At 48.3% G+C, this 20334-nt stretch overlaps 1 protein-coding gene across 2 annotated transcripts in view; it reads left to right on the plus strand.

Annotated features, from left to right (window-relative positions):
• Positions 1 to 20088, plus strand: part of SMAD3 (SMAD family member 3) — a 68396-nt gene extending 48308 nt beyond the window's left edge. Inside the window, exons 2-9 of one of the 2 annotated variants that reach the window (XM_032123446.1) lie at positions 893 to 1086; positions 1854 to 1958; positions 2675 to 2749; positions 3527 to 3577; positions 8961 to 9173; positions 10450 to 10587; positions 12876 to 13020; positions 15625 to 20088. In XM_032123446.1, coding sequence (XP_031979337.1) covers positions 893 to 1086; positions 1854 to 1958; positions 2675 to 2749; positions 3527 to 3577; positions 8961 to 9173; positions 10450 to 10587; positions 12876 to 13020; positions 15625 to 15748 — 1045 coding nt within the window. In that variant the 3' untranslated portion in view covers positions 15749 to 20088. Of the gene's footprint in view, positions 1 to 892; positions 1087 to 1853; positions 1989 to 2674; positions 2750 to 3526; positions 3578 to 8960; positions 9174 to 10449; positions 10588 to 12875; positions 13021 to 15624 lie in introns of both variants that reach the window. The other variant, XM_032123445.1, reaches the window with a different exon arrangement.
• Positions 20089 to 20334: the final 246 nt, after the last annotated feature.

Below are 20334 nucleotides of genomic sequence, written 5' to 3' on the forward strand. Positions count from 1 at the left end.
AGCTGCAACTTGGAAAATTAAACTGGAAGCCTTGGTTGTTTGTGAGGTTCCTGAACTTTATATAGACATAGTAGATAAATTTACAGTAAAGGTATTTATATATTGATTTTGTCACAAGGAAAATTCATGTATCTGTGTTTTGAAAGTCCGGGTTTATTAGCACACATTTTAGGATGTAACACCTTTTCAAGCACAGCAGAGATTGCTGAGAGTTGTGCAAGCACCCTGCTTGTTTAGGACACGGCAGTGTTTAAGGAGTACCACTACGTTGTTGTGTTCTTACTGACTGTAGCTTTTGTCTTGGCCTCCTAATCAACCATAAAATTAGTTTTAAAAAAATCCAGATACCCAAAAATAAAAATAAATCCAGAGCAAGGCTGTTAACATGAAAAAATATTGTTTGTTGTGGATGCTTCATCCAGTGCCTAAAGGGGCTCCAGGAGAGCTGGAGAAGGACTTGGGATGAGGGCCTGGAGAGACAGGACAAGGGGCTATGGATTCAGACTAAAAGAGAGCAGGGGTAGGTGGGCTATCGGGAAGGAATTGTTTCTTGTGAGGGTGGTGAGGGGCTGGGATGGAATTCTCAGAGAAGCTGTGGCTGCCCCTGGATCCCTGGAAGTGTCCCAGGCCAGGTTGGACGGGGTTTGGAGCAACCTGGAATAGTGGAAGGTGTCCCTTCCCTGGCAGGAGGTGGAATGGGATGAGCTTTGAAGTCCCTTCCCACCTGAACCGTTCAGTAATTCCATGATTTTACTGCTGTTGGAGGTAAATCCTTGGCCCGAAGACAGGGACCAGCAGCCTCCTGCCAGTGCCAGGTGTTGATGACCGTGCCGGGATAGAAGCCCCCTGTGCTAATCCCGGGCTAACCACCCTTCCCTGTGCTGTGCTGCAGATCCCTGGATGGGCGGCTCCAGGTGTCCCACAGGAAGGGCCTCCCCCACGTCATCTACTGCCGCCTGTGGCGCTGGCCGGACCTGCACAGCCACCACGAGCTGCGCGCCATGGAGATGTGCGAGTTCGCCTTCAACATGAAGAAGGACGAAGTCTGTGTGAACCCCTACCACTACCAGAGAGTGGAGACCCCAGGTACCACCACAGCCCTGCCTGTCCTCAGCCTCTCCTGCAGCAGGAGGCATCTCCGAGGGCATTCCCAGGCACAGCGGGTCTGTTGTTGATGGTAATCCCTGACTGTGTGGAGTAGAATAATTTATGAACCTGCACTCAGGGGGAAAATATCTTTGGGAATTGACGAAATCCAAGTGAGCAGGTTCCAGGTTCCCAGTGTTGCATTGCGTGCGCATGAACAACTCCCAGCAGGAACCATGGCAGTGTTCTGTGCATCCCTCGCTGCTGGTGTTAAATTAAGGATAAACTGTTGAGCTGGGTCTAAGAACAGCTCCCAACTTCCTGTTCTGGAGTCTCCTCCTGCCTCTGGAAGGGACTTTGATCTGGGGCTGCAGCAGCTTCTGCTGCATGTCAACACAGATCTGCAGAGCCAGGCAGGATGTTTATGCTAATCCCACCTGCCTGCTCCGTCCTATGGGAAACTCATTCCTTGGAAATCATGGGGTGCAACTTCTCTTAAATCATTTTTCAAGCAGAGCTGTTTCTGGGAAGGGGCAGAGAAACCAGGTATGCTCTGATAAGATGTATCCATTCCCAGCTGAGACCTGCTGGGAATAAACAGCATCTTCTCCTGGTGCTGTTACTCTAGAAGCAAACATCAAATCCTGTCCCTTAGTGAGCCTCTTTGTATTCCATGTATTTAGGGCTGTTACTCCAAACTGGTTTCTCCTCGTTTTCTGCTGTTTCAATCACTTTATTTTAAAGCTGTTCCTTGTTTTTCTTCCCAGTGCTGCCTCCGGTGCTGGTGCCTCGGCACACGGAGATTCCGGCCGAATTCCCGCCCCTGGATGACTACAGCCACTCAATCCCAGAGAACACTAACTTCCCAGCAGGTATCGAGCCCCAGAGCAACTACATTCCAGGTACCTTGTGTCTTCCATACAGGAGCAGAGGGAAGGGTCAGAGAGCACAGGGAATCCTGGCTGGGGATCCCACACTGGGTGTCTTTCTTTCCATCGTTCCTCTGGAGCTAGAGTGGGAACCTGTGCAGAAATAGCTGGAAGTTGTAAATGTGGGCACCCAACAGTGCTGTTCATGGCTTTGTCTTGTTGGTTTTAAACTGACCTCTTCATTCAGTGGTACGTCCTCAGTTTATTGTGAAATCTAAACTGGATGTTCCCTTACCAGGTTGAGATTTGAATGAAATCCAGCCATTTTGAGTAAAATTCTCCAAATTTCTGATGGAATTGAGCTCTTCTATTTATGTAGCTCTTTTTCAAGCACTTTACACCTTATTTGCATGGACAAGTTATGCAGACAAGTTATGCAGCTGCATTCCAGGAGAGCAGAAATATGTGGACAGAAAACTGCCTCCATGGCTTAAAGTTTTATGGGACTGAAAATCCGTATTTTTTTGGTTTCCCCCTCCTCTGTTATTCACAAATACGGATATCACCCTGGCTGTGCTGGCTCCTCCCTCCAGCAGCTTGAGAAAGAAAAGTAATAAAAAAGAATTTGAGCTCCTTGTGAATGACAAAGTGAATGTTTTTGGTGCTTAAAATCCAGACTTTTCAGTTGCACTGACAGTGTGATGATTTTATGCCTCCAGAGACCCCTCCTCCAGGCTATTTGAGTGAGGATGGAGAAACCAGTGACCACCAGATGAACCCCAGCATGGATGCAGGTGAGTCACCTTTGGGGTTTTAATTTAGTGGCTGTATCCCAAAGAAAGTTGAATGTCCAGGTTTTCTGTCATTGCCACAAAAAGAAGTTGCCAGGTTTGGAATGAGAATACCTAATTTATGTTCAAATAATCCATATATTATGTTCAGATAGCCCATATAAATGTTCAGATGTCATGGACTTCCCTCATTATAGAAAACAAAAATAAAGAAAGAAACCAGCTCAGAATAGTGTGAAAGGAAAAGTTAAAATGGGCTGCACCACCTCTCTGCGTCCATGGGACATCCAAGGGCAGATACTGAAAATCTCTGCTCAGAATTTGTGGCAGATTTACATGACTGAGGATAAAATTCTGACAGCCTTTTGGTCAGATCTGTGTAACCTGATCCAATACTCCATTGTCCCAAACCCAGCAGGATTGGGGATATAAAGTGTTACGGTTTTAATTATATTTTGTCTGGCAATGTACACCCAAGCTCTTTAGTGCCCAGCTAACTGGGTTTGTCAGGATGATACCTGAAAGTAAAACAGCCAAGTGCTGCTCAGTTTGGAAAATTAATGGGTTAAACTTCAGTGAATTCCCTGTGAAGGAGCAGCAAGTTGATATTTGAAAGCTCCTGTAAGGAGTAATAAAGATCAGAGAAGCTGCAGTGTCAAAAGTGAGACTTCAGTGAGCAGTGGGTTGTCCCTCCAACAAGCCTGAGCAGCATGGCAGATCCTGTGAGTGATTTTCCTGGTGCAGATTCCATAGCAATAATTATCCCACCTTGATTTTCAGGTTCTCCAAACTTATCACCAAACCCCATGTCTCCAGCACACAACAATCTGGGTAAGCACATGATCCTGGGAGCTGGGTGTAATTACAGTCCAGAGGGTGACATTTGGATAATGGTGTCGAGGTTGTGCACTTTTTACAATATTCCAATGGTTTCCCACTGCCAGAGGGCAGCTTTGGATTGGATGCAAGCAGGGAATTGTTCCCTGTGAGGGCGGGGAGGCCCTGGCACAGGGTGCCCAGAGAAGCTGTGGCTGCCCCTGGATCCCTGGAATTGTCCAAGGCCAGGCTGAAGCAACCTGGGGTAGTGGAAGGTGTCCCTGCCCACAGCAGGGGGTGGAACTGTATGGGATTTAAGGTCCCTTCCAACCCAAACCATCCTGGAATTCTGTGATTCTGTGAGACTGAGCCTGGTCTGAGAAGAGAAAAGTGGAGGAGGTGGGTTGGAGAGTCCAAATAAACAGGGAATGTGCAGGAATGCTGGTGAATGCAGAGGTCATGGACAACATTCCTGGAGCACCAGAGGTGTTTGTGGGTGCGGAATGTTGTGGGGGAGATGCACAAACCACAGATGCACAGGAGGATTGTTCTGGCTGACAGCCAGCTGCTTTTCCTCCCCCAAACTCAAGTTACACTGCAATCTGGAGTCATCTTCCCTTCCCAGCTCCATCCTGGGCACAGGGAGCACATTCCAGCCCCAAGGGCTCTGTTAGACCATGGCTGGCACTGACTCATTCCATACCTGTGACAGCAAACGGGAACCCTGAGGAGAAGGGAGAGCAGCTGAACCTCTGAGGCACCACAAGAGGTTTTGTGGCTCTTTCTGTACCCTCTTATCTCAAAAGTTCCACCCTTTATTTTCATTCTGATCTCCATCACACTGAGCTCTTGCCCTGTTCAGAATTGCTCTCCGTGTGTGCCATAAAAATCCCTCCCAGCTCTGCCTGGCTGCAGGATCAGCTCCCCAACTGTTCATTAAGGCAGCAGACAGAGCCCACTTGAGACTGCTCTGGAATAACCATGGCCATAAAGTTTACATATGCTTTTAATCCTGGCACACAAGACTTTGACACTGCTCCAAAATTTGTCAGTCATTGGCTGACTTGTGGATATCTTGGGGCTGTTGAAGAGAGGATTTCTTCCCCCTCCCCCCCCCCTTTTTTTTTTTCTAATATTGCCATGGTGACACAAAACTTTTATGTCTTTAACTGCTACACCCCAAGAAAAGAGCACATGACTGAGAAATTTTTATTTCCTTTATCCGAGTGTGCTGCCTGGAAGCTGATGAGATTTTTCTTTCAATTTATCCTTTTTTTTCAACCTAAAAATAAAAAGCCAATTCCATGTAACAAATCCAACCTGGCGAGTGGTATATGCCTTACATAAGGCAGAAGGGAGTTTCTAGGAAACAGACCTCTATATCGTTCCTGACAGGGACACTGGTTATTAACACATCAGATGTCTCAGGTGCTGTCTGGGGACAAAAAAAAAGGAGCAGGTGAAGCTGGTAAAGCACAAGGAATCTCTTTGTAGTCTGAGGAGCAGACAGCAGAGAAGCAGTTTAATTTACCAGCATTAAAAGACACCTTTAAATTCTTGCAAACCATATTTATTGCTCTCAGGCAGGAGCTTCCACAAATGAAGAACTTCTTGTTGCTTTTAATTTTATTGTAAATTTTTGCCTGTGAGGAAGCTACAGAATAATAAACGAAAGGGCAGCTGAGCAACTTAAAAGTGTCCAAGCGCAAAATTCTCATCATATGTGTGTTGTAAATGGCTTGTCTGCAGTAAGGAGCTGCTCCTAGGGAAATCAGACCTTCAGCCTGATGGTCACAGCCCAGGAAGGGGCTCTCTGGTCTCTCCTCTTGGAGCTGTTGGTGCCTGGTGACCTGCAGCGCTGCTGTAATTCCATGGATAAGCAGAACTCCACTGTCTAGGGCTGGACTTTGCTCTGCAGGAGTCTAATGAGGCTTTCTCTGTGCACTTGTTGAGAGAATGGAATAGAAATCTAAACCCCACAGCAGTGTGTGCAAGGAGGGAGTTTCTCATCCAGCTCTTGAGCAGAGGGGGGGCTTTTCCAGCTTTGCCATGAAGAAAATAGTGTCCCAGAATTGATTTGTTTATTTGAGCAGAACTACCTGAAGCTTCTAAGACTTTACATAAACTGAACTTTGGACTTAAGTCCCGTGGCCATGTTCCAGGGAGTTGCAGAGGCAATAAAGCAGCACGAGGCAAACCAAGTGTGACACCAGGGGCAGGGTTACCTTGAGGAGCAGGGCAGGTTTTCCATGTCAGGCTGAAACGTGGGATGGAAGGAGCTCAGGGAATTTCATCTTTCCATTCCCAGGCACAAAAGTGTTGCAAGGTAACATATTGGAATCTTTTTAAAAATATTTTATTCTCCTTTCAGTTTGTGTGCTGGAGTTGGACATGTTTGAGTTTTGGTTCCAAATTACAGTTGTCAAGTTTTCAGTTGTCAAACGTAAGCTTTAAGTAGAAGTCACAGATATCCAAGGATCTCTTCCCTATTGCTGAAACACGAACTGAGGGAAATACTAAAAACAAAATGAAAGGAGAGTTGCCAGCATTCTGTGGACATTGGGAATGTAGTCAGGGAGCTCAGGCTGGCTGAGGACCAGCCCTGTGGTCACACACACATTGTTGTTCTGAGGGGCCGTCCCTTGGAGCACAGGAAATCCATTGTCAGGGATTGCTCCACAGAAGGACTTGACGAAGGAGCTGTCAGAGGAATGAGCACATGGCCCACGGTCACATCCACATCCCTCTGTCCCCCTGTCCCAGGGGACAGCCAGCCCTTCCCTGGGTGCAGAGGGAAGGAAGCACTCACATCTCTGCATCTCCTCATTTCCAAGGAGGGAGATGGGATTGGTACAGTTGGAAACATCTCTCAGTGGGTTCTGAGCCACACTGTGATCAAACACATTCCCTGAAATGAGGGTAGCAACTTCCCTTGTGCTCAGAGAGGGGGAGCAGAGCAGGCAGCAGATTTTTCCCAGGACTTTCATGTGGAGGGAGGATGCAGGATTGGGACCATCCCAGAACCCAGGGGACACTTCTGACAGCAAAGCTGTTTCTGAGTCAAGGCTGAAATTGTGCAGAGATGATTCAGGCAGGATTTGCCTGGGTTTCATGTGTCCTCTTTTATTGACTGTGTACCCCCTCAGGGTCCTTTGGCTTTAGCAGAGCTGCATTCTTTTCCCCAAACAGTGAAGTCATAAATTGAAAATGAATATTTATGACAGCTCTAACACAAGAGGGAACTTGCCCATCCCACAGCAGCTTAAGCTGAAGTTTAAAACTACAAATCACAGGAGAAAGCAGCATCATTAAAAACTTGGTTGTAGTTTTTAGAGATGAGCTTTTCTTCAAACCAGGATTTGTTGGTTTATGTCTTTCCTCAAGCTGCAAATAAGCCAGAAGTAAAATTTCTGTACATCCTTCAGTGGGGAATCCACAGTTCTCTTGAGCCCCAGCCAGGTGGAGATGGTTTCTGAAGGCAAGGACCACAAAACCATGGAGAGGTTTCAGTGTTTTAAAACTTGAATAGCACCAACCTGAAGATATTACTTAAGGATCAACACGAGTTGATTTTTCTGGACCTGAGCAGCCTTTTGATTAGAAAAGTACTTGCTGTCGAGTAAAAGCCCAGTCAAGTGGAACTGATCTGTTTCCTTTAGTGGGTGGACCCACCTTGGGAGGCTCTGGGCAGAGCTGGTGTTTGCTGGGCCTCTCCAAACTGCTCTGGGGCCGCAGGAGCCCAGAGCAGTCCCAAGGTGGGCACAGCTGGGGCTGAAATGAGGCTGCTGCTGGAGAAATCTGCCCTGGTGTGGCAGTTTCCAGTGGGAAAACCAAATGTGCCATGCAGGAGAAAAAGGCAGGGACAGTGAACCTGTGTCACTCCTGGATATGATGTGGAACATCTGTGCATACCAAGAGAGGGGCTTGCTTTGAGCTATAAAATTAAAATACAAGGAAGTGGCAGGTAACTGGGAATGGGTATAAGCTCCAGATTTCATGGACTTTGAAGCTTGCTAAGGATTACAGAGTTCCCCAGATGCACTTCTATTCAGTTCCTTATTTGCTGCCAACAAAGCTTGTAACAAAGCAGAAACCAAAGTGATTTTCCTGATTATTGGCTATTTTGGGAACTCTTCCAGTGCAGTAATGAGAGGAAGCCAGTGTGTCTTTTGGCTGCTCCAACCTGTACCTGAGGGTTATGGAGTAACAGGTACAGGTGAGAAAAGACTCCCAAATCTCCTCAGAGACCCTGGTCAGTGTGAGAGGAGGATGGGGTGGTGAAAACCTGCCTTGGATTTTTTTGGAGCTGATCTCTTAAGCCCCACATTCTCCTAAGCCGTGCAAGCACAACAGATGGGAAAGCCTACGGAAAAAGCTGGGGTTTGCTGCTTGATGTTAACTCCTTGGCCAGATGGGAGCTCTTCTGTTCTGCCTTTAAGCACCATTTGAATGGGGATGAAGTGATAAATTGGGGGGAGGACTGGAGGGAATTATTCTCCTGCACTGGATGTGGGGTGTAGCACCTAGGAATTGGCTGGGTCTGCTTTGCACGTCTCCTGCTCAGGCTTGGCTCCTGCAGGGCTGGGCACCTCCTCGGGCTGCATTTCCAGGAAATCTAACTTGAGCCTTGCTCTGCTGGAATCTCCTCGGCTTCAGTGGGAGCAGTTAAATCATTCAGTGCTGTTTGAGTACTCACCCTGCCTTCCTGGGGCTGCCTCAGCTCCCTCTGCTCCTCAGCTTCAGCCCCTTGGCTTTGGTCCGCGAGGCAAACCAGGACCCCAGGGAAGGCTGGGCCTTCACCTGCTGGGAAAATGGATTTTCCTGTGATGGTTTGAGATCCAGTGCACTGGGAGAAAGTATCTCATTTTTAAATCACCTTGATGCCAGAATTACAGACAGTTTGGGGTGTATTTCAGACTCTACTGGTTTCACCAGTGCCAAAGAGATCACAGCAGGGTCAATGACAAGGAAAGTTGGACTTGCTGGCTGGAAGTACACAGATTTAGGGTGCAGTCACCTGTGCTGTTGACAGCAGGTTTGTGCTTCATTCTTTCAAAGATTTTCTGCTCCTTCATTTTCTTTGTCTCTTTAATGAACTGGCTACCTAAAAGTGATCCCACATTTCATAGTAAAGTGGAGTTTATTTATTTAATTTCTCCCAGGTGTGAGGCTGCTCAGTGACGCCCCACTTGCTAAGGGAGTAATGCCTTTGACTATTTGTGATTGCTCCACGTGCCAGAAGCTCCAGGGGTGATGTCACCTCCTTGCTGTGCTCCATTAAAATGAAAGTTTGGTTAAAGTGAGCCTGAGGAATGGAGCAGAACAATATTCCAAACCAGTTGGGGTTTTTTTTCCCCCTTTCCCTTCCTGTGGCTGATTTGGCTTTTGTTTGGTGCAGATCTGCAGCCTGTGACCTACTGCGAGCCGGCCTTCTGGTGCTCCATATCCTACTACGAGCTCAACCAGAGGGTGGGAGAGACTTTCCACGCCTCCCAGCCCTCCATGACCGTGGATGGCTTCACTGACCCCTCCAATTCCGAGCGCTTCTGCCTCGGTTTGCTGTCCAACGTCAACAGGAACGCGGCCGTGGAGCTCACGAGGCGACACATCGGTAACTCCTGCTGCCTGCTGTCCGTGGCTTTCCGGGGGGAAGGGGGAGACCTCCACAAAAACCTCTTAATTAGCAGGTTTAGAGCACTGGGATGGGAATATCCATGGATTCCAGCAGGCTGATCTCCCATAAAACAACCCTAATTGTGGTTTTTTTATGTAATCGTAATACAAAAATGCACTAAGAAACACTAAAATTGCTGCATGTAATAGAATTTAAACCATTTCACACACTCTGTGTATCTGGAGGGATGTCAGGGATAATTTTGTGTGTTCCTTTTCCCTCCTGCACTGTTTGATTTTCTGACTGACCTTTTATAAAGGGAAACTGAGTTCCTTAATTGTTATCTCAATTTCCACTTTTCCTGCAAGGTCCCATCCAATTTGTTTTCAGTTAAACTTGTGCTAAGAAGAACATCCCAAATTTCTACAATTTTACTAAAAAGCAAAATTGCTTATTCTTTACTGTTTTCTGCTGACTCCTATCAAAAATGAACCTGATTTTTGTCCTAATTTGGCTCCCCTTTCCTGAGCAACAGGAGAATCCTCCCTCTTGCACAGGAGAATCTTTCCTCACTTGTTTTGAAGATTATTTCTAGCACCAAAAAAACTCCAACCCCCAAACCCACCAAGATTCAGAAATCAGATTTTAAATGCAGCAGACTCCTTCTGCTCTGTGGAAGGATGAAAGCAACACATTCAAACAAGAATGTGAGACCACAGCAAACGTTTATGTGAGCAGCAAAATGTATTCTTCAACTTTGTTCCTTTACTAACTGAGATTTTAATGATTTGTGTAAACACCTATGGGCAATGTATGTGTGTCCTTGTACACAAAGTCATCTCCAGCAAAAGGCAAGGATTTGGAAGTGCTGTGGAATTTCATTCTAAGTCATTGAGTAAATCCCCAAACAGTCATGTCCAGCTGGGATGACTTTCAGAAGAAATTAGGATTTTTCATGTGTTAACTGATTGAAATGGTGACTTTCATGTGTTGACTGATAGAACCTTCATATGAAAAATACCAGTGTGTTTTTGGAGGGAGCTGCTTTGGAGGGACCGCCTGGCTGGGGTTGGAGGTACAATTCCAACTGGAGTCGGTGCTCCTGCCTCCCTCAGCTCACCTGGCTCACGGAGCAGTTTCCGGGAATGTCCAGTGGGACAGAGTTTCCATCATGGGTAGCTGAGCTGCGGGTTTAGAGCTGGCTGAGGGAGCTGTCGCAGCCCCTGGGGCACTTGCCGGTGTTTTCGGCGCTGATGCCGTGGCTGTGTTGCAGGCCGCGGCGTGAGGCTGTACTACATCGGCGGGGAGGTGTTCGCCGAGTGCCTCAGCGACAGCGCCATCTTCGTGCAGTCCCCGAACTGCAACCAGCGCTACGGCTGGCACCCGGCCACCGTCTGCAAGATCCCCCCGGGTAAGAGACGCACCGGGCACCTGCCCGGGGCAGCCTTGCTCCTTGTCACGGTAGGGATGGGTGCGGGGATCTCCGGGCTTCGGGAACTTCTTATAAGATCATGGAATGGGTTGGATTGGAAGGACAGTAAAGCTCATCCCCTGTCACACCTTCCACTACCCCAGGCTGCACCAAGCCCCATCCAGCCTGGCCTGGAGCACTTCGAGGGATGGGGAGTCCACAAACTCTTTGGAAAATCTATTTTACCCTTTAAAGAGCCACTTGACAATTCCAGCAGGGCGTTGCATTTTTATAGCCTAAGGGATGAAGGTACTGCTGAAGGAAGCAGCTGTGTAGGCTCCAGTAGTTGCACTACGTTCATCCAACAGAACAGAATCTAAGCACAACTTAGAGCAGAATCTGCCACTTGTTCCTTCAGTGTTTTTTATCAGCCCCCTGTTGTATTGTAGTTATCTGATAGACACATTGATAATTTTGTTTGTGCCTCTAAGTAATGGTAAGAAATTTCTCTTAATTTAGATTCACCCGTAATAGATTTAAATGGTTACTTTTTTTTCTGTTCTGTAGTGAAATCCCCTCCCTCCTCTGGGAATTAGTTTGTTCTAAAGAGATCACATTGCAGACACCTGGTTGTTCTGGTTACAGTCTAAAATTTTTGCTGAAAGATTACAAGATAATTTATTTAATCTGTCTAGGAAGGACAGGCTTTTTTGTTAGATAAATGCAAAAAGCTGGTAAGAGAGGAGATGCTGTTTGAAATGGAATTTGGTTGTTTAGCTAAGCTTACACAAGCTGGCTTTTTTGCAGTTAAAAGCCTGTATATATTTAAAAACTGAACTTCTTTGTTTAGAAATATTTGAATTTTTTTCTTTTAAGAGGAGATCCATATACTCCAAGCTCTGGCCCATCCTAATGGGTTTCCTTTCTCAGATGCAGCTGCCAGTGCTGCAAATTATGACTTAATTCTCCACCACATCACAAGAGTCCACCCTGGCTGGAGTCAACATCTGCAGACATGAAGAGCCCACATTTCCGCTCAGGACCCAGCTCAGGCACAGTTTTTGGACGCCAGCTCTCCCCACTTTTGCCACAGTCTTTGGCTGCCTTTTCTTCTGGGTTTGAGGCAGTTTCTTCATTCCCTTGTTGACAGGATTGAGTCATTCCCACTCCTCCCCATGGAGAGACCTGTTCCCAAGCACTCCTGAGGGCTGGGATCCAGCACTGGGATCCTCCTGGAGTTTATTCCTCCTTCCCTGAGCTCAACCTGGCCCTGACGCTTTCACCCTTCAAACTTCTTGTTTGCTTCCCTTCAAACTCCCTGAAACTGCAGCCCCTGGGCTCTTCCCTGATCCCAGAAGTGGGCAGTGCTTCCTGCAGCTGCTGTGGTCACCCTTTGCTCCACACCAGATGAATCCAGCCCAGGAGAGGAGGCTCACGAGTGATCTTTAGCAAAACACATTCGTCCCACTCCAAATGTTGTTTTTCGGCCTTGGCCCATGTGTAATCCCAAATGAGCCTTAGCTGAGTGCCTGGTTTGAGAGTTTAACTTGTTTATGGTTATCTGGGAGAAAGCAGATGTAGCAACACTTTTTTAAAGAGGGGGGGGCATTTATTTATCTAAACTATGAAGGATGTTATTATATTTCACCTTTTTCCCCTAAGAACAGTTGAATAAGTTGTTCTCAGTCATTTAGCTGGGGCTAAACATCAGAGGAAAAACTTCAGTTTTAAAAGCAAAGTGATTGGCACGTGATAGTGAAACAGAAGAGAGGATTTTAGCAGGAGCAGCCCTGCCACCAGCCCTGCCACCAGCCCTGCCAGCCTCTTTAACTCTCAGAGCTGTTTCCTGGTGTGTCAGAGTGGTTTCGCTTCAGAACTTCCCCATTCTGTGACAGACTCCGTGTAAATCCAGCACCAGGGAGCTCCTATTTTTAGCCTGTGCACTCCTCCTCTCCAGGGCCTGCAGGGATCTCTGTTGTTGAGTGTTCAGTCATAGTCAGGCTTTAAATTACAAGGGGAGGGAAATATCCAGGAGGAGGAGGTTCCACAGCAGGATCCCAAGTCTGGTCTCACAAGCTGGTCACAATCTGCTGGGGGCCTCCAACATTCAGAATCCTCTCCTTTTTCTTCTTCCTGTGAAAATGTGGCAGCCTCAGTTCCTGTCTCTGGAGCTGTGTGGCACCAGGTGCTCTGAGAACATGGGAAAGCAGCCTTGAGTTGCTCCGGAAGAGATGTAATTCTCAGTCCTGTTAAGCCAGTGCTTGTCCTTGCTGTGTTCCTTCCCACAGGCTGTAACCTGAAGATTTTTAACAACCAGGAGTTCGCTGCTCTGCTGGCGCAGTCGGTGAACCAGGGCTTCGAGGCCGTGTACCAGCTGACCCGCATGTGCACCATCCGCATGAGCTTCGTCAAGGGCTGGGGCGCCGAGTACAGGTCGGGATCCCACTGGGCTCTGCTCCTGCCACTCCTCAATTCCCAACTGGGAGAGTCCTGCAGAGATGTTGCTCCACTTTGAAAACAGGGAGTCAGCCCAGTGTCTGTTCAGGAACACAGATGGGTTGTGGCTCTTGGGAATGGGTTGATCTGGTCTCTTTGTGGGATACACCTGAAAGGTCACTCTGGTACGAACCAAGAGCTTGACCTGGAGCACAGCACATAAATCCACATGGTCCATGTAGGAATTACTACATTTTTTCCTTAAAATTAGATCTGTATTTGATGGTTTGAGTGTCTTAAGATTGCACTTTTATCAAGACAGGATTATAGAATCCTGGGATGGTTTGGGTTGGAAGGGACCTTAAAGCTCATCCCATTCCACCCCCTGCCATGGGCAGGGACACCTTCCCCTATCCCAGGGTGCTCCAGCCTGGCCTTGGACACTGCCAGGGATCCAGGGGCAGCCACAGCTTCTCTGGGCACCCTGTGCCAGGGCCTCCCCGCCCTCACAGCCAGGAATTCCTTCCCCATATCCCATCTATCCCTGCCCTCTGGCAGTGGGAAGCCATTCCCTGTGTCCTGTCCCTCCGGGCCCTTGTGGAAGTACAGTGTGAGTGTGAGTGGTTCCCATGGGTTGGATTCAATGCTTTTTTTATCAGGGACTAATGGGATTAAAATAAAGGAGATTGGCTTGAAAATTTCTATTTGAAAAAACTGGGAGGGTTGCTGCAAAATTACAGTTAAATCTCCTGATCCTTTCCTTAGGGCTTGCCACAGGGCAAGTGGGAGAATGTGGGAGCAGCAGGATCACTGTTTTTCCCAGTGAATACTGAGAATAAAACAGAGGTGCAGGAGGTTTGGTGTGTGGGATGGATGATGTGGTTACTCTGACCCCACAGGGACAGTGGAGATGCTGTGGGAACAGTTATTCCATAGCTTTGCTCTGTCACTCCACTGGGGAGCAAACAGCCGAGGGAGAGAAATCAGGGATCAATGGTACAAGCAGGGGAGATGAAATTCAATGGAAAATGGATGTTGTTTTCTGAGAAGGAAAGCTGGTGAGGATTTAAGCCAAGAGTGATGTGGAAATATTTGACTCTGCACCCTTTAAAGCTGTGGCCTTACTCAAAGTTCCATGGGGTCACTGCCATTCCGGGGCTGCTCCACTGCTCCCTGTGGCTGTGCAGGAGGGGGAGATGCCTCAGGATCAGCTGGAGCCCGGGCCCTGCACGTTACTCTGCCACTTTCTTCATTTCTCCAGATGTTTGGAGTCCATTTTATTTTGAAATTGTCCTGAGCTCGGGCCAGAGCAGTTCAGGGCTGGCTCCCAGCCAGGCCCTAATGAGCTCCAGACAAGCGTGACTTACGGAAAGTCAGGGATCCCTGTGGGGCTCTGGAGGCACCGAAACCCTGCGCTCACACCGGAGCTGCTCTCTCCGTCCTGCCTTTCCTTGTGACAAAATTCCCCATCTGATTGCCCCTGTCAGAGCACGCTGGGTTGGTGATTCAGGGGTGGAGATGCTACTGTGGGAGCAGCATCCAGAGTGCCGTTCTCTGATTCCTGGTTCACCCTTGGGCTGTCTGGAGGGGGGGTGTTTAGTACTCCTGAGCCAGGGATTTGGTACAGGGAAGGGGGAGAAGCCAATTCCATGAGCAGCCTGTGATGGAGAGGGACAGGGATGGTGGTGAGAGCTCAGAGCACCCCCCCAAGCACAAGGTCCCCTTTCCACCCCTGGTTTGTCCCTAGGCCCCACAGATTTCAGGTTCTCCCTCCCACCGCCAGATTCCAAGGACAGCTTCTGTGGGAAATGAGGGTGTAAAGCAAGGCTGTTCCCAGGCTGTTTCTCTTGCTTTGTAATCTCCCTCCTCCACAGCAGCTGTCCCTGCCTGGAACAGCCTCTCTGCCTGGAACAAGACCTCGGCCATGCCTCGGCAGAGGAGGGAGAGCCGCTTGCTCTGTGTCTTGGTCTCCCTTTCCTTCTTTTCCTCCCCATCTCTTCGTGCTTTGCCGTCTGGAGATATCCGTGGGGTCTGGCCTCAAGGGGAATGACAGAGGCGAGGGGAACAGGGATTTGTGCAGGGGAAGGTCAGAGTGTGGCGAGCTCTGGCCCAGGAGGGCCCATGGATACAGGAGGGAATCTGAAGGGCTCAGGGTGAGCTCTTCCCAGCACTTCGACGCTCTACTGAAACCCAAGGATACAACAAACAGTGAATACCCTTGTCCTGTGCATAGGGAAACTGAACGTATTAGGTGAACACTTACCTTGCTGTCTAACTAGGAAAGGTCTGCAGAGGAAAAACGAAGGATTTTGCTTAGATCAAAACCTTCCTGTCCCTTCAGGGAATCAGCTGCCTGTTCCCAGGAATCTGAGCAGTAAATAGCGGGTTGCTCCTCTGGGATCATAACAAATGTGAAGGGACAAGGTGGGTTTTTAAAAGAAACCAGCAGCACAGGCCAGAGGCTGTTCCGGAGGAGAAACATTCTTTTGGCCAGGATGGTTGTGTAAGCAGGAAGGAATGCTCAGGAGTTTGAAACCTTTTACATTTGTCAAGTTCTGTCAGTCACATTTGTGTTGTTCTGTGTTCTCTCCCCCCTGGCAGGAGGCAGACTGTGACCAGCACTCCCTGCTGGATCGAGCTGCACCTCAACGGCCCCTTGCAGTGGCTGGACAAGGTCCTCACACAGATGGGCTCCCCCAGCATCCGCTGCTCCAGCGTCTCCTAAGGAAACTCCTCCTGGGGGCCCGTGGGGGGAGCAGAGACTCTGGAAAACCCTTAGGGAAAGGCATAGTAAACAACTCCCCAGTTATTCAAGCGATGAGAAAAAATCTGCTTCAAAACAAATAAGTGGGTTTTCTTTGTTTTGTTGTTGTTTTTAAATACCCATTTAAGCCACTTCCACTGAAACTGTCGGCACTTTGGTTGGGATGCTCCAGGGCCGCTGCAGTTGGAATTTGGAGCTGGAGTTTGTGAGGATAAAGAGCTGGATGTTGTTTCAGTGGAGAGCAGGCAGTGCCCGCCTGGCTCTGGGCTGTGTGAGCGCACAGGAGCCATCTCAGCTCCCAGGAAACTTTCCCTTTCCCTCACACAAATCCAGACTCGGGTCCTGCAGCATCCCAGGAACACCAGAGCCTGTGGGACTCCGGGATGGAAACACCAGACCCCATAGGACTCTGGGGTGGCTCCTGCTCATGCATTCCTTCACCATCCACCTGATCCACACCTGGCACTGGAGCAGCACGGGGGGAAGGAGGCATTTCAAACACCCAAAAGAACAAATTCCCACAGGAATGTTCCAAAAAGGAAGGAATTTCCCATACTGGACTGCCAGCAAGGAGGCAGAGCTTTGCCTGGTGCCCGAGGGATGATGCCCTCTTGGATCAGCCTGGATTCACGTGGAGCAAAAAGCCCAATCTGAGGCTCTTTCTGGTGTTGCTGCAGTGATTTTTGACTGGAGCTGCTCCCAGATGGACAATTGTCCCGTGGGGAGCCCTGCCTGGAGCAGTTAAAGCTCTGTTCTCTGCAGTCTGTTTGCATTAACTACAGCAAGTCTGGGTTGTGTTTTCCCAGTCTCTGCCTCTCCCAAAGCCCGAGGGGCTCCGTGGGCTCCGTGTCCAGGTGGAGCGGGGATGGAATGAGCAGGTCCTGGCTGCCAGTGTGGAGCACCCCTGGAGGGGGGATCCTGTGCTGTCACATGCAACAGCCAGGACATCTCAGACACAACCACCCCTCGGTGTAAAACTTGTTCCAGCTGATGAAAATGCTCTAAGATGTGTTTTTGCCTGGAGAAAATGGGAGAGTGTGTATTTACTTGTATTATAAAATGTTCATTTTAAACATACATGCTCCAGACTGTTTAATATTTTTTTTCCCTGCAGCAACTGTCGTGGCAAACAACTTCCACAACTGGAAAAAAACCCTTAGCACTTGTTTTTATGGTTCACATTTGCCAAATAAGTCTCATAACTTTGTCAGTGCTGTCCAATTATCTGTTTCTTTATATCTGCAGTGAATATCTTATGCATTTGTGCCAAAATATTAGAGGGGGAGGGGAGAAAGTGATAATCAGTTTCCTATGGAAATCTTTTTTTCTTGTTTTTTAATCTATGAAAGACAAACAAGCTGGATGTGGCTGTGGGAAGGACTGACTGGGATGGACTTGAGGATGGTTTTGATAAAGCTTTAGTCCTGCAAACTTCTGTGCTCCCAGATGTGCATGGGGGCAGCTGTGGGAGTGCCCTGATCCATTGGGGGAACTGATTGGATCAAACACCCACCAGGAATTCCCATGCACCTGCTTTTCCAACTGCTTGTTCTTCTGAGACCTCTGCCAGCCTCTCCTGGTTTGCCAAACCCACCACTTCTGGAGCTGAGAGGATGAGATGCCACCGGAACAGATCCCAGAGGCTACTGCTTCTGCTTGCAATGCAGATGAAGGGATGGATTAGGGAGTTTCCTTCCAGAAACAAGAAATCGCCGTTTTTAAACATCTGAAATGTAAATTCTGAGGAAGACTCTCAGTGGTGGACATGCTCCTGATGACACAGGCACTTTGGAATATCCTGTGACTGAATGTGGACTGGAGCTGTTCCTGTGCAGCACAGCAGTAGCAGCAGTGGAGGCTTTTAGGATGTTTAATTTGTTAAATTTTACAGTGTGTCTGATCTGAGTTACAGCTCTGACTGCACAGACTGGGGCAAGGAAAGAGCCATATAAAATACGATTTTTTAGGGCCATTTACAAAGCAGATCTGTTGTCACCATGGATTGGTTCAGCACTGGTTCAGATACAGGTTTCTAACATAGCTGCAAAGAAAAATTTATCCTGAATTTTGTAGAAATATTTGACTTTTGGCTGTTTTAATGAGAGGGAAAAAATCTGCTCTCTAAAATGGCCCCAGGTTTCCTCCATAAGTGTCTTACTTGCTTATTTTGGTGACAAATGTTGTTGTCCTCATAATCACAGGGGAATTTGGACTCTGGTGCCTCGTGTATTAACAACAAAAATGACATCTGAAATCCCAGAGCCAGGGATTATAGGTGATGGTGTGAGCAGGAGCCCAACCTGATCCAGAGGCCACAAGTGGGAACAAATCCCAGCTTTGATACGAAGTTTGCACACAGAGTCACCTCCTCACCAACCTGGATTTCTGCTGGGAACCAGAGCTACAGCTCCTTGCTAAAGGATAGTTAATTGCTGACCATTATTAATGGAGGCCTTTTGAAACCCAGCATTCAGATGATGCATAAAAACTTTGGTTAATCTCCCCTCATCATCCCTTAAGTAAAATGACTTCCAGTGGAAAATGTGAGCTGGCCCAGCAGTGCAGTGAGATAAAGGGGAGATTATCTCCACTCCAGTATTAATTTCCTCTCTCCCCTTTGTTTGCTGCTCACTAATTCATAAAAGCTCTGTTGGTTCTGGAGTCACCTTGGAAAGCCCAGCAGAGTCCTGTGCCCTGGACAAGGGATGGGATGGGCCTGGGGCTGAGGTGAGCCCAGGGACGTTCTGCCCACGCTGCCTTGGATGGTCATGGATGCAGAGATGGAAGGAAGTTCCCATTCCTATGGCCACTAAGGACAGGGATTGGGCTGGGATTGCTGGGGGCAGCAGGGCCCTGAAGGCACAGGAGGCCCTGATTTTTCCTACAACTTGACTAAAGCAGCTTTGGTGTGGAGCTCAAAGGGATGGGAGCAGCCATGCCCTGGCTCAGATGGCAGCTCCAGGCTGGAATATCCTCTCATTTCATGGCAGGCTTGGCTTGTTTCACCAGGATTTCACCCATTTTTGCTCCTACAGAGTCAGTAGCAGGACCTTTGACTCTTCCATGGGTGTAGCTGCACACAGGCTGCTGGCAGAGGACACCGATGGCCCTGTGCTTCTCCACGGCTGTGGTGATCTGTTTATTAGTAATGTATTGAATTGCAGGTTGTATTTTGTGTTAAGCTTGTCTTAGAAGTAATCCAGCGCTGCCCATTTGATTTAATCTCCAGCAATCAGTGTGCATATGCACAAAGATGGAGAAATCCCATCATAAGGCATTTCCCGGGAGCTCTGGCTGCCCCTGAGTGCCAGGAAAAGGCTGAGGGGACCCCTGAGTTACTCTCAGTTTCCTCCCCCTTGGATCAGCATAGTTGAGCCCTGCAGGACTCCTCTGCAGGGTGAAGGGTATTCAGGACTCATCTCAAGCACCAAGTGGTGACACCTGTGCCTTGAGCTGCTTCCTAACTGGAAAAGCAGGAAGAACGCAGCTCAGTGAAGGACTTCAGCCATATCACAAAGCATCCAGGAGCTTTCCTGGTTCTCTGAGGTACTGGACAGGCAGGAGGAGGGAATTTCATGGATATGCTAAGCTAGGATGAGAACCAGGCCCTCTCTAGTGGTGGCCCAAGCGATGTGGTTGAGAAGTTCAATGTTTTTTACTATGTACATGCTTTTGTATTTATGTGTCTTTCTCGAATAGTCAGATGAATCCAGTATTTAATTTTTAGCAGAAGGGGTAATCAAGGACTCAGAGCATTAAATCTTCCATCTGCTCTTTGCTGATGATTGCTGGAAATGAGGAGTTTGTGATGCGAGAACAGAGCTGAGCACGAAGTCCCCCGAGCCCTTGGGAGCCGTGGTGCTGCTGCTGCACCAAGTCAGGGTCTCAGACGGGCCCTTTGTGCTCCTCGGGGCTTGATGAGGCTTTAAAAACCAAAAACTGTTCCTCCAGAACTGGCTGGGTCATCTTTGCCCCCTCCAGGCCTGTTTGGTTCCTCTTGTGCTCCCTCCACACCTGGTGGGTTCATCTCGTGCTCGCTGCAGCCCATGGGCCCCAGGGCAGCCCCGCGGTGTCCGTGCTGGGACACCCCCAGCTCTGTCCCTGGATGATCCATAGGAGCCTGTTTGTGTTTAGAGTTTAGAGTTCCTCCCCAGCTGTCCATCCCTGCCCAGCTGTGCCACCTCTGGCTTTCCCCAGCAGCATTACTGCGTTTGTTACTGTCCCATGTATGCCCTCCCCTTCCCATGTGAAACTGTAAGGTCTGTTTTTGACATTTTAATAAACTTTGATTTGAAAACTGAGGCTCGTGAGCACATCAGGCTGTTGCAAGAATGTATTTAAGGACCCAAATTGACAGTTTGGGGTGTTGCCATAACAGGGAACTGGGACACAAGCAGCATCTTTAGGTTTGTGTAACAAAGGTCATTCCCAGTAATGCACCCAAGAGCTCAGTGACAGGTAAGACCTTTGTTCTTTTTACAGCCAGGACAGATTTATTCAAGAATTTAAAGCCAAATATATATAAAAAAAAAAATTTAAAATCGTAT

The sequence above is a fragment of the Corvus moneduloides genome, chromosome 13, assembly GCF_009650955.1.
Source record: "Corvus moneduloides isolate bCorMon1 chromosome 13, bCorMon1.pri, whole genome shotgun sequence".
Classification (NCBI taxonomy): Eukaryota; Metazoa; Chordata; class Aves; order Passeriformes; family Corvidae; genus Corvus; species Corvus moneduloides.